The sequence below is a fragment of the Limanda limanda genome, chromosome 14, assembly GCF_963576545.1.
Source record: "Limanda limanda chromosome 14, fLimLim1.1, whole genome shotgun sequence".
In the NCBI taxonomy this organism is placed as follows: domain Eukaryota; kingdom Metazoa; phylum Chordata; class Actinopteri; order Pleuronectiformes; family Pleuronectidae; genus Limanda; species Limanda limanda.
The window spans coordinates 6,396,650-6,410,405 of record NC_083649.1 but is presented as its reverse complement, the minus strand read 5'-3'; the positions used below and the strand labels follow the sequence as shown (position 1 = coordinate 6,410,405).

The following is a 13,756-nucleotide window of genomic DNA, read 5'->3' as shown; positions in this document are numbered from 1 at the left end:
TCAGAGAAATGTTAAAGACACACTAATATAATCACAATAATAAGCTTTGTTTATTCAGCACTTTTGTTGACCGAGAAACAAAGATTAACTGAAAGAAGAACTGAAATTTTAAAAAAAGAGGGGAGTAAGATTGGTAATTGCTATTACGTAGTTTGTCCACCAGTGGGCACTCACAGGTTAGAGTTGAGCCACAGCAGAAAGAGGATCATGTGGGTCAAAGTTGTTTTTATTTTAAAAAAGAGGATATTTATATGAATTCATTTTTTTGATTGGATTTATAAATTCTTAAATATCAATATTTATATTTATATATTGATGATCCTTTGATTACTGTTGAAATAGGACTAGGCAAGTTAATTTGAAAAGCACATTTCAACTCAAGGCAATTCAAACAGAAAAATCAACATAAGACAATACACAAAAGTAAAATTTAGATAGAAATGAAAACGAGTTGTTAGTATTAGTTAAATAATCAGTTTTAATTAGAAAGAAGTGACAGACGATGTGCAGTTTCCAGATAGAAGAGCCAGGTTCACTTCCTGTCCTCTTGTCTGGTCTCAGCTGCTCCTCTTCTGTGCACTGCAGTAAATCAGGAGAATTATTGTGTGATGGTAGAGACCGGTTGAGTTTCTCTCAGCTCAGTGACTCTCTCTCTCTCCTCTCCTGGGGTTCAGAGGGGTTCCAGTCGTGGATGTGGAGAGGTTTGACCTTCCTCCTCCCCTTCCTGTTCTTTGGACACGTGAGTAGTTTCTCATCGTCTCCACAGAAGTTATGAAATTCAGATTTTCAGATAAAGTAACATGCTGGTTCCTCCTCTTCCAGTTCTGGCAGCTTTACAACAGTGTAACACTCTTCAAGATGTTTCTGCTCCCGGAGTGCAAAGAGTGGCAGGTTAGTTCTGGTGCATTTTTAAGACGTTATATTCAACATTTACTCATTTAATGTGTCGTAATGTTCAAACCACCAAGAGTTTAACTGATCCAGCTCTATAGTAGAAATATCATTAATGTAAACTTCCCTCGAATTTGACAAGATAATGTTAGCAACCATCTTAAAATGGCCAAAAGCTACTTTTCAGATATCTAGTTTAACTTTCTAGTTTGTAGCTTTATTTTTTTTTCTGGACATGTGCAAAAACTTGTGAAAGTGCAAAAACTTGTGTGAAGTAGTCATGACATAATAAATATTGTTGACAGCTTATCTTAAATACATGTAACTCTGAGGAGAATAGTACTTTGTGTATTTAGAATCCTGTGTGCTGTCAAAATCCTCTGACTGAGCCGTTAGTTCATGTGTTTGTTTCTTCTCCTGCGGTGAAGGTGCTGATGTGCGGCTGTGCTTACATGGTTCTCTTCATGGGAAACTTCTTCACCACGCTGGGAGTGGTTTACCAGAAATACATGAACAACCAGGACAAGTCTAAGACCTTATAGAACTGGAATGATCCAACACTGAGGCTCTGATATTCTCTTTAGAGCTTTCTATCAATGTAATGTACATTGTCTGAGTGGATCATGTACAGGTACAGCTTCTTTTATCCATGTTTCTTTGATTTTCTGGTTCTTCTGATTATATATTTGAATCTTGAATCTTGACCATAGATATTATTAATACCAAAGAAAAGAAAGCGACTGTCAGGTCCTAGCGGGTTAAAGTGTGAACTTGTTTTTGTAGGTGTTGGGGTGTTTTGGTCAGAGTTATACAACTCGGATAAGGAAGTGTTACTGATAAAATATAAGATCCCTGCTAATACTGAGTTTAGGGGGCGGATGTCAATTTATGTATTAGGGAGTAAAACATTTCTGATAAAGATATATCTGCCGATATACATATATATATATATATTTGGAGATGTTGTTATCCAACTATGTGACAAAAAGTTTAATTGAAGCTTAATATTTTGAAGTTTAACCACAAATTTTATCATAAATGACAACCAAATATAAAGGACTTAATTTAAGAAAGTCAACATTTTTTTACATATATTGTAAAAACACAGAATCACATATTTTCTTACACTGTTTTCTCAAAGTTTACATATCAGCCACAAACTATCAGATACTGATCTGGGAAAAGCTCATATAAGCTCTTTTAATTTTTTAGCAATAAATCAGTTGGGCTCTGAAGCAAATAATCGTTGTTTGCATCATATTTATTTTTGGGAAATCCACAGTTTGTGTTTCAGCAGCTGCTTTAATAAAACACTCCTTTGAATCTGCCCATGTTCTTGTTTTCTCTCTTACAGCAGGAGAGTTCATGTTGCATCACAGTTCGTCCTCCTGTTACTGTAACATTCATGTGTTGTTGGGCTTGTTTACAGCATAGACACTAGTTTGTACAATTAAAGAATAAACCTTGATCGAAACAGACAGCAAATTCCTAGTTTGTATACTTAAAGTATCTGGAGCGTTGAGGTTTTTGTTGCACTACACCCAAATGACCACAAGGTGAAAGCATTGCATTTCATGTCACGTCTCGCTGTGTAATTTACACTTAAGGAGATTTCATCCATGAAAACTTCAAATCCTTTCTTTATTTTTGGATAAAAACCCACCAAACCTTTTTCTTTGTGCAAAGTCGTGTTTGACTGGGAGTCTGGGACACGTTTCTCCAGATGGATCACATCTCGTGAGGGTGATTACAGTCGGCCATCTGCTGCGACTCTGAGTGATGAGGAGCTGCTGAATTAGATTCTCCACATTTCATCATCTGAAACAATTTCTCAGAGTGAAAGTCTCTCATCAGTGAGTGGTTCGGACCCATTGTTGGAGACTTATCAGGCCTCGGTGGGCGATGAGGAGACTCCAGGGCCACATCTACAGTTACAACAGTTTAATGCCAATCTGGGCTCATTCTGAATATAATACACAGTCGACTGAAGCAGATGGAAGACAGAACCACAGGTTGATACTGAACTCAGTTTGTTCTTATCTAAATTTCCTAAAACAACAAAAATGAAAATAGACTCCAACAGAAGCCAAATATCATCTGTGATTAATGTTTGATACAAAACAAACACGTTTCCTTATTTCAATACAGTCCCTCCTCCTGTAAACACTCACTAGTGAATCCACTGTGTGTAAATCCACCACTGAAAGTAGTTCCTCCTTATTTCTCTATGGAGATCACACTATCACCTTTACCTGAGGAGGAACACGTGGTGGAAACAGGGAGAATAAATTACAAGGATTTTTAAGTTTCCATCCATCCTTCATCTATAGAGCTTATTGTTTGAGGGTCGTAGGGGGGAGCTGACAGTGGGGGAGAGGGGGGGCGAGTACACCCTGATATAAACAACCTTTACCACTCACACCTGCAGGTAACCTAGAGTCTGCAGTTAACCCCAACCTGCTGGTTATTTGACTGTGGGAGGAAGCTGGAGTGAAACCACGCTGACGCAGGCAAACATGCAAACTCTGCACAGAAAGAGCCGGGAATCGAACCTGTGACTCTTATTACTGCGATGGGACAATGCACCAGTATTTACATTTCTTTATTTTGTGAACAATGCAGTTTCATGTTCGTCACCGGAGCTGAGTTGAATCTAAGCTTGTTTTTCCCCAATCGGCAAAACAGATTTTAAGTCAAACATGATTACACATGCACACACACATACATACACATCTACACACATACAGAGCAAAAACACATAATAGACCCAAAAAAATTATAGACAAAAAACAACAGACTACACACTATTGGTGTGTTTCAGCATATATTTATTCTCCGCATAATCAGTGGGAACTTGTTGGTGGATAAAACAAAAATAAAAAAATGTGAATATCTGTGAACAATTGTCACTGCACAGTTTTAGAAAAGAAGAATGGCGACAGAAAAATATTTCAATAAAGCTTCACACTATGATTTAAACATATCTGGTGCCGAGTGCCAGAACACAAAGAGGGACGGAAAGAAATTTGCACATAAGATCAGAGGGAATAATACCTGAAAAATTTAAAATGGAAACCAGCCTCACTTCCAATTTATTACAGTGGAGCCTCCCCCACCTCCCCACTCACCCACCCCTGCAAAAAAAGTCTTGGATGAGTTAGTGCTGCAGGGCCGGAGGGAGAGAGAGAGAGAGAGAGAGAGAGAGAGAGAGAGAGAGAGAGAGAGAGAGAGAGAGAGAGAGAGAGAGGCAAGCGGGACGAAGAAGAAGAGGGAAGAGGAGGGCCGGGTATTCTCCCAGCCTGCACCTCTTTCATCTTTCTCATTAAAGCCGGAGCAGTGGGGGCCGTCAAGAATGAGCCCAAGGACATGGGGATGGGGGGGGCGAGCCTGAGCCTGGCATCAGGAGGTGGGGAAGGAGAGAAGGGAACAGCCAGAGCGAGCAGAAGAGGCACCATGTCAGACCTTCACCTTAAAACTTAACCCGCCTCCCCTCTGGGAGCCAGATAAAGACCTCTTATCTGTGCTCACCTTCTCTCCCAGGCCTGGGAACAACCGGAGCAGCAGCCAGTCAGGAGGAGGAAGAGGCTGAGGAAGGGAGGATGGGAGGATGGGAGTGGGGGGGAGAGTCTCTGGTTGAGTAGGTACCAAATACACAGGATGTGAAAAAGCAGAGCAGCGCTGATGAGTTTCCATCTGGGACGGAGTGATTAGAAGAGAGGAAGTGGTTCCTGAGAGAAGAGGTGATTCTGAAGAAAGAGGCCGAGCCAGGAGCTGTGATGGCGACAAGTCGACTGATTCATGTCGCTGATAAGTCAGCTTTTACTATTTATGAGTTAGAATTATATGTATATTATTACTTTTTTATTTTTCAGTGTGATGTAAAGCTTCATATGTCAGATAGAATCTAAAATAATTCAGGTTGAATTTGTCTGAAATCAGCTGATCCCAGGTTGCGATAAGAAACATTAAGTCTTCATAAGCCGTAATTAAGGGCTTTATTAGATGATAATTAAAATCATTTTTAAACAGCTTATTAACATTCACAACTGCACATGTATTATATTGAACCCCTGTTATCGTTTGCAAAGCTTCTGAAAAGCAATTGATAGAGATAGAGAGATAACAATACAGTTTATGCAAAATGGTGATAGAGCTGAATCTGTCCTGTGTGAATAAATAGAGAATAGAGCTCAGACCATTGCCAAGGCCCATAGATTCAAAATGAAGGTGCAACAACTTAAACACACTCATAGATATCAAGCCTCTTAATGTGCCTGATGCTTTTCAGAATGATCCATGCAGGGAAATTGGTAAAAATGTTGAAAACTTTAAGATCTGATAACTTTTGCCACATTGGGAGTTGGGGTGGATGTAAATATTATCTGGGCCACATGAGACAATCACTTATCCTCTGACCTGCTACAGATTTAAACGATGAATCAAATGTCTTTTTAAGCTTCTCAGTTTCCATAAATTGATTTGTTTGGGGCCACGGCCACAACATCAACACTGACCACCACATACCAACTACACTTTACTTACAGAGATTAAATCTTTCTTTCTAGCTGCGTGCATTCGTTCACTTCCTCCCTCCTGACACTTCTCGCTCTTAGTCATCCATCAATCCTGGCCCATGTCCTGCCTGGCTCTCTATAGACGTCACAATCCAGACCAACAACAGTCTGTGAGGTTTACTAATCGTCCTCCAGATGCATGCTCATGGATATAGATTATATATGCAAACAGAGGAGGGGGGGTGGTAGGGAAATACATGCATATCACTTAAGTAAATGATTCAACAAAATAATGGTTGTCCACAAAACGCACTTGACAACATAATAAAAAATATGCTCCGTGCTCTCGCGGCTCTGAGGTTCAGATCTTTCTCCCCCTTCATTAGTAAATGACAGCGACTCCTTCGCTGCTGAAATATGAACCGAGAGCCAAATTAAATGTGCATATTTAATAAGAGGGGAACATGATTACATCCACTTGTAAAACGAGAGCATGAGCGATGAAGGACTGAGGGAGGCAGAGAGGGTTTTCATGGCCTGCAGAGTGTGAAAAGAAAAAAGAGAATTCATCTTTATTTTAACGCGGCTCTTTGGGAGTAACCCGAGCAGGACTCCCCCCCCTCCACTGCTCTGCGGAGCTGATTACACACACTCTGTCTTTCTGGGGGTTTGGACCACTGGTTCCTATGGCAACCACAGAAAGCAGACAGGCAGGAGCAGACGTTGCTGCCATGCGCCTGAACATTTTATATTTGAAACACCAAACAGAATTTGGTAAGAAGTTGCCAATTTGGCTGCTTTGAAATATTTCAGGCTGGAGTCAGACCCTGAAATCCAGCCGATGAGAAGTCAGTAGTTTGCAATGTAGATAAATCAACTTACGCATGAATAACAATCTTAGATTAACAATGCCAAGTTTGTTAGCTACTGTTTTGTTGTATTATCTGTTTTGATATATTCATATTCATACAGACACATGTGTTGAATCATTGATTGCATTACATTACTGTTTCTATATGTATTTTCAGACTTATAGTTTACATGATGACATCTTTGTATTATTTAACATGTGGGACTGAAATCTGCCTTTCATTAACAAAAATGCACATATCTTATGACACAGACAACAAATAATTACAATTATTAGTATTAATAGGAATTATTTTTAAGGTATATTTATAATATCTATTCATACTCAATGGCTCTTTTTATGAAAAGGGCCAGTGAGTCCTTAAATAACCGTTTCATACAAAGTACTATTCACACAGATACCAGGAGAGTTAAAGGAAAACGTACACTAGCAACATATTAACGTGTGAGTAACACAAACTTTTATTTCATTGATGCAACGAGAGACAAAGAACAGTTTATCCTTTCAGTGAGAAAAGTGCAGATTCTCCAGGTATGGTTTGAGCTGCCGTCAGAACAGATTTTAGATTTAGTCTTTCGGCAGCAAAACTGTGTGGGACATAAAAACTGTGGATCTGACTCAGTGACTGTATCTGTTGTTGGCGCAGTGACATAAATACACCAAAGCATGTTAATTATTTACTTTCAAATAAAAGCAAATCTGTTCATTTTCTTAATAAAGCAAAAACCTTTAATAACATTATTCTAAAATTCTGGGTTCTGTGATATTAGGACCATGACATCATTTATTTGTAATGTGGACCGAATTAAAACAACCATAAATCACTATTCAGACAATTCAAAACAAACTACAGCTCCGTTATATTTATAATAATTATACCTACACCGTAACACCATCACCATCAATGTCCTTGACCCACATATTGGAAACATTCAGCCCTGTGGCGCTAAAAGATGAACAATGAAGTGGGTCAATAGGTCCACTCCCTCACACACTGTGGGCTCCTGTAAACCAGATGGCCAATTAAGTCTGAGCCAAGAGAAAATTAATCACATCACACTTTGTCCCGAGTCTGATTGAATACAATCACCCTGCAACTTGCAGAACAAACACCCTGCAGGCTCCTGCCGTGCACAGTCAGCGTGCAACACACACAACACACACAACACACCCGTCCACTGGGAGGAAATGAGTGCACGGTCAGGGCAGCAGCACCAGGACTACACACTGTGAGACACTATTTTTAAAACAGGTATGAGTCTAACTTTCCTCCAGCTTCCAAGTCCGAGCCCCAAACCTTCTCTTTGCATTTGCACCATTAGCGTTGAAGTCGTATGAGGTGTGTTGGTAATGTGTTGGCCCTGCGTGACCCTCCGGAGCAGATGGAGTGAGATCCTCCGAGGCTCGGAACTCTAATGGAGCAGGAACAAACACAATGTGCTCGCACTACTTTGATAATGGACGTGTGTCCTCGAGTGTACCTCAGTGTGTTTGGAAAATTTATCAAAAAAAGACGGTCATGTTTTCACCTCTGTCCTTTTGTCTGTTGGTTGTGTCGTGTATTCACTAGAGTTAATGATTTTAGCTAATAACTCTTTTTAACATGGTTATAAACCACGATGACATGTTATCATCATCGGTGTGTTGATTCTCAAATTCTCACACTCCTTAAATACTATGGATGCATTAGCCCTCTCCCCCAGAGAATACTCTTTGACCTTTACCATGAAGACGCCTCACACTACAAGATACTAAACATGTTCTTATTTACGCTGAAGCCCTGTTGTGTGCTGTCATGTTATCTCTGGTTTTGGGGTCCCACCTTCCACCTATAAAACTTCTTGCCCTGCAGGGAGAAGACAGACTTTCACTATTGGCTTGTGATGTCTCCGGGTATACCATGGTATCCGTCTGACCTGTGAAACTTCTGTGTAATAAACATTATTGTACTTGTAAGTACTGGGTCCGCGGTCCTTTCCTTCATCATCAAACTTCTACAACCACATCAACCTCTAGGCCGACCAGAATATACTTCAGTTGGTTTGTTTGTTTGTCAGCAGGATTATGTAAAAAACTACAGAACAGATTTACTGAAACTCGGTGGAAGGATTGGACATGAACCAAAAAGGAACTTAGTCTGGACAAAGGGGAAGATCCAGGATTTTCTGGAGGAGGAATAGAGGAAGACATGGGACAAAGGGAACAGCCGTTGCAGGAGGACTCAATCCTCTGGACAGTCTCTGTATAGACTTTGCATGAAGTCAGCAAAATACAAAAATATTTGATCCAAAGCAAAACTTTTATTTGTAATACAAACTCCTCCCGAGGTCATGAACTGACCCTGCAGGTTCACAGTGAAGCTGGAGTCTATAACAGCTGCTTATTAAACATTTAAAACAAGATTTCATGGATGAATGGATCTGTTTCTTTCTGAGATGTTGCTGCAGAAACCCAACGTGAGCAGGTGATCACCAAACTGTGGAGCCTGAGAGAACAAGAGGCTGAAAAACTCTCATTGTTCCCACACAGGCCACCACTGTGACAGGTCTGAAATATCACATCTCTGCCTGTGTCGTCTCTTTGAGAAGCTTTTCTCTCTAACATCTCATTTATGGCCTTTGTCTCCATCTTTTTTTTTCTACCAGCACAAAAAAAAGAATGATAAAAGGCTTTTAAAAACCTCCGGTGTCATTGTTACTTTCATTGCAGCCATTGTTGGTGGATGCTGGTCTCGGCTATTTTCCAGTTTCCCTTGGTTACCATTTCCCTTTTAAATCATCATTGTGCTCCCACACTGAGCTGAGGTGTAAACAAGCAAATGAAACAAAGCGAACAAACACTCTGAATAAATCCAAATAATGTTTTTTATTTCATTACAACGTTAAAACACAGGGGATTACACGTGTCATGGCACAGAGAGAAATCAGTATCCGTGAAAATAAAACTCAAACTAAAACATGAGCTTTGTCCAAATTCAGGTGAAACTGCATTGACCACGAACACAATCTGTCGCCTAGCAACGGAGCAGTAGTTAGACACAATGGGAAAGTTTTAACACCCGTGTGTATCTTGTCCAGTGGAGTTGAAGCCTGATACATTTATAAGCATCATCATCTCTTTTATAGAGCTCTTTTATAGACCTATAGAAACGGGACAGACCAGCCTCGGAAGAATACACAGCTAAGGTCTGTTCCACTTATCCAATCAGCCAATCTCGAGGCAGCACTGCAGCGTATGAGATCTTTGTTTGTGTCGTTTGTGTCGGAGACAGGCTGGTGTTAGTGGTAAGTGCTGATCAGCTGGGATTAGATTTACAGTTGAGTCGGTGTGGTGCAAGAAGAAAGAACAAACATCCAGTGAGCAGCAGCAGCTCTGCAGACTGAGTGAGGTCAGAGGAGAAGTGGTCAGACCGGTCGGAGCTGACAGAAACGCTGCGGTGACTCAGGAAACCACAGCTGCTGCGGTGAAGAAGAACTCAGGTTAGACGACAACAACAAAGCACTGAGGCTGTTGTTAGAGCAAAGGAAGGAACCACTCATAGCATGGTGTTCCTAATAATGTGCTCATGGAGTAAAGTAAAGTAAATTCAGAGAATGCGTGTAAAGATGGACGACTTGTCTCCACTTCCACACACTTTCTTGAAATTAATCTGAAATTACCGGGATGTGACCGCTGTGAAGTCTGTGAAGTAGCCATTGGGGGGAGGAGTCATGTTTGACCAATCATGAGTCAGACTCAGCTGTCAAACATGATGTTTCACGCTGTTTTAATGGCATCAAATAACTAAAACCAAACAAACATTTATTTACTTGTTGGTTTGCTTGCTCAAATCAGCCTATGACAAAACAAAATGTTTATATTTGTGTCTGTATATGACAAGGTAAATACAGTTAGTATAAATTACCCACAACATTTCCAGTTTATTCCCGTTAATTCCCGTACATTCCCGTTGGTTCCCGTTAATTCCCGTTAATTCCCGTATATTCCCGTTTATTCCCATGGAGAGTTTCCAACTTTGAATATTCCCGGATTTTGCAACCCTAGCTGTCAATCATGATGTTCCATGCTGTTTTAATAGCATCAAATAACTCAAACAAAACAAACATTTATTCACGTGTTGGTTTGCTTGTATCCCAACCGTTAACATGGAGGAGGTGGGTTTTATGACCTCTACTGGCCACCAGGGGTAAAAGAAAAAAATTAAGCTTCAGTGATAATCTGATTATAACTCAATCATAAATCTTTGATATTTTTTTTTTAAAAGAAGATATTAATAATAATAATTGTACTTCTTACTTTTTCTGAGGTCACTTTTTTAGAATATTTTTACACTGTTGTTTTACTACTTTTACTTCATTTACAGTCACAGATCTGAGGAGTTGTTCCCCCTTGTGACTGACAGACCAGCTGCTCGGCCAGACCAGAACAAGAATGTCAGCGTTGGACGATTTTGAAAAACTCTAAATCACATTTAGAGACAAGACTTTTCTTGAAGTCCGGTGCCAACGTTTTTAAGATTCCCATAACTCTCCACTGTCTACAATAACAACGCAAAAAACCTTGCAGAACATAAACAACACTATATAAAATTACGCACAGCAGCCGAGGCGTTGCTCACCCGCCGTAAAACACCAAACAGACCCGGGGTAATAAAACATACCACACAAGTGAAGCTGGCAGCTGCAAGATGCTTCAAACTATAAAAGCCCCAGAACTGGACAAAGCAACCGCTGCTGTCTTTCAGCTCCGTGATGCTGAGGCAGGAACTCAACAGTCAGCGCTGTCCACGGGAAATTAAGAAACATGTTTCCTGGCTGCAGGAGCGTTTCAAGGGACTCCGGGGCCCCCCAAGCCTAGGAGACCTAAGGGGGCCCGACATCAAACCAAACCTAATTCCTCTAGTCTTCTACCACACCTCTAAATTTATGGAGCCTTTGCCAAAGAGCTTGTGGCATGGGGCCTCGTTAGGGGGTTTCCATGGTGTCATTTCAGAGTCTTGTTTATAGCCGATCGTAGAATTTAAGGGGGCTCTCACTAAATTGTCATTGCTGTCGACTAATGTAATCAGCTGTTCTCGGGGGGGCCCCATCCTCTCAGCTCAGGGCCCCAGCAACTGTCGACTTCATTCTCAACATTTCAAATTCATTTTCAAAAGCCAAAATGGAACGAGAATCTTTTAGTTTGCAATGCACTGATCCCGATACTCTTTCATAATGTCCGTTCACCCGATAATGAACATTTAGAGTATGTTTTATAGCAGCAGGATTATAATAATTAGAATATAGAAAATAAGAATGGGTTGACTGTGTGTAATCAACACCAAACCAACACTGAAAACTGTAAAATGATCGGAGAGGAAGTGAACCTGCGCCATGTAACGTTGCACTCGTGGAGCCAGTTCAACACCTTTGGGAAAACACTTGACTTTTTTATGCGATTGGGTGATTGAGTGGTTCGAGGTTAACGGTGTAGGCGACTGCACTCGGGCCTGTCAGTCAAAGTTGCAGGGGGCCAATTTCAAGGGGCCAATCTTGACCGGGTGTAACGTGCCGTTTAATTCAGAAACTGTGTCTTTTGTGTGTGTTCGTGTGTGTGTTTGTGTGTGTGTGTTTGCCTTCGTTTTGTAAATTTAAAATTGAAGTGCAGGTTTTGTGAGAAACTGAGCGACGAGAGCAGTTCAGGTCTTATTCCTCGTGTGGAACTGAAAACAGCAGAAAGAAGGGAGGGAGGTAAAAGCTGCTTTATCGGAGCCGCCTCAAGCTCCAGCTCTTCAGCTCACAGGCTATTTTTTTTACTCAATTAAATTTCACCCGGATTACGGAACATGAGTAAATATCAAAGAGCTTTAAAGCTGCTGTGTATTATTGAGGGGAAACGCTCTAAACTGTAACTGTCTGTTCAGAGGAAGAGTTTTACTGAACCTGCGTTAAGTGAAATTTCTGATGAGTCTCAGTCAATCGAAAAACCACTGAAACTGGAGAAGAAAACATCCAATATAATGATCAACTCTTTAAAATACAACTAGAATGACACTGATACATTTGAGAAGGCGAAAGTATTCTATACACATGATTATCTAGTTCTTACAGAAGAAAGAAAAAAGGAAGTGACTTAACATAAATGATTTATTCATCCTCCGTTGAGGAGATTTTTCATCTGTTTGTCTGTTATTTAGCAGGATTATGCAAAAACTACCAAACCAATTTCCATGAAATGTTGTAGAGGAGTGAGGCCTGACCCAAGGACAACAAAATCTGCATCACTTTCATTTGCACCAAAATCGTAAGTATTCCTCTTCGGCCCAGGTTCTATCCCTAAACCAGGTTTGGTTCAAATCAATTGAGTAATTTTTTGCGTGATACTGTTAACGAGTACGATTACAGAACAACACAAAAAAACAACAACATCTATCTCTGTATTCTAACTGAGTTTTGTCCTCTTAGAGCTCCTTGTTTTGACTCTGTCCTCCCTCCAGACTCTGTACCCCCCCAGTGTAAAACCCCTTCCACTGGTCGGTGTCTCCAGGTTACACTTTATGATCTTTAACAGGATAACGGCCCTTTGCATTTACCATCATTATCCATAAGCTTTTTATTTAATCTAAATTCTGCATAATGTGATTTGTGAATCTCAGGATGCAATGTAGTCGGAGCTGTTGGACACATGAAGATAATAAAAAAAGAATCTGTGAGGAACAGACTGTAGTTATTTAAACAATCCTCAGCTTGTTATCTCTAATACAGCTTGTGATCCTCAGCCTATAAAACATAACATTTCATCATTATTCTCCCAAAGATAAATAAGCACCAGGGTGAGACTGCAAAATGTGAGGATACACACTGCACCTGACCGAAAACATCCTTCTACAAATTATCTTATTACATGTTGTGTTTGCAGAGATTGAACAAATTTGTCCCAGAGGAGATGATTGCAATATTTGACTGTAAATCTCATCTGTTAAAAATATCTCACATGACCCTAAAGTGAATGTTTAACTTTTGTTTGTGTATCAAACCTTCCTCTGCCGCCATTCAAAAGAATAGCTTGTTGGTCCCTCACCTTCTGCTAAACGCCTGTGTAGAAAGGGATCGTTTCAGTTTTAAAACACCACTTTAAAACGTGAATGTGGTCGTGTGCATGCAGCCACAGTCCTGGCTCATTTCTCACTTCTGAACAGTGAACTGCTCACAGCATGACGGAGGTGAAGATCGGTTTCACGTCCCGTTTCCATCCAAACCCAACAAGTGAAGAGAGTAACAAAAACATTTCACACAGGACCACGGCTCCTTGAGCTAAGCTAACCACATCCTGACTCCCTCTTGAAAACCGAGAGCGGTCACGACTTTCTCATCTCGCTCTGACCGAGACAGAAAACACGCTTCCTTCCCAGAACCGGTGAACTTCTCCTTTAATGTGGACGGTGACTGTTATTGTGAGACTGAATCATTTATACGACTGATGGAACACAAGGGGGAAAAAT

General features: G+C 40.5%; 1 protein-coding gene across 1 annotated transcript in view; it reads left to right on the top strand.

The window, feature by feature from the left end:
* LOC133019272 (ion channel TACAN-like) overlaps positions 1-2,218 on the top strand; it is a 7,526-nt gene extending 5,308 nt beyond the window's left edge. Inside the window, exons 10-12 of the mRNA XM_061085682.1 lie at positions 675-739; positions 823-891; positions 1,320-2,218. Of these exons, the coding sequence (XP_060941665.1) occupies positions 675-739; positions 823-891; positions 1,320-1,433 (248 nt within the window). The 3' untranslated portion in view covers positions 1,434-2,218. The remainder of the gene's footprint in view (positions 1-674; positions 740-822; positions 892-1,319) is intronic.
* Positions 2,219-13,756: the final 11,538 nt, after the last annotated feature.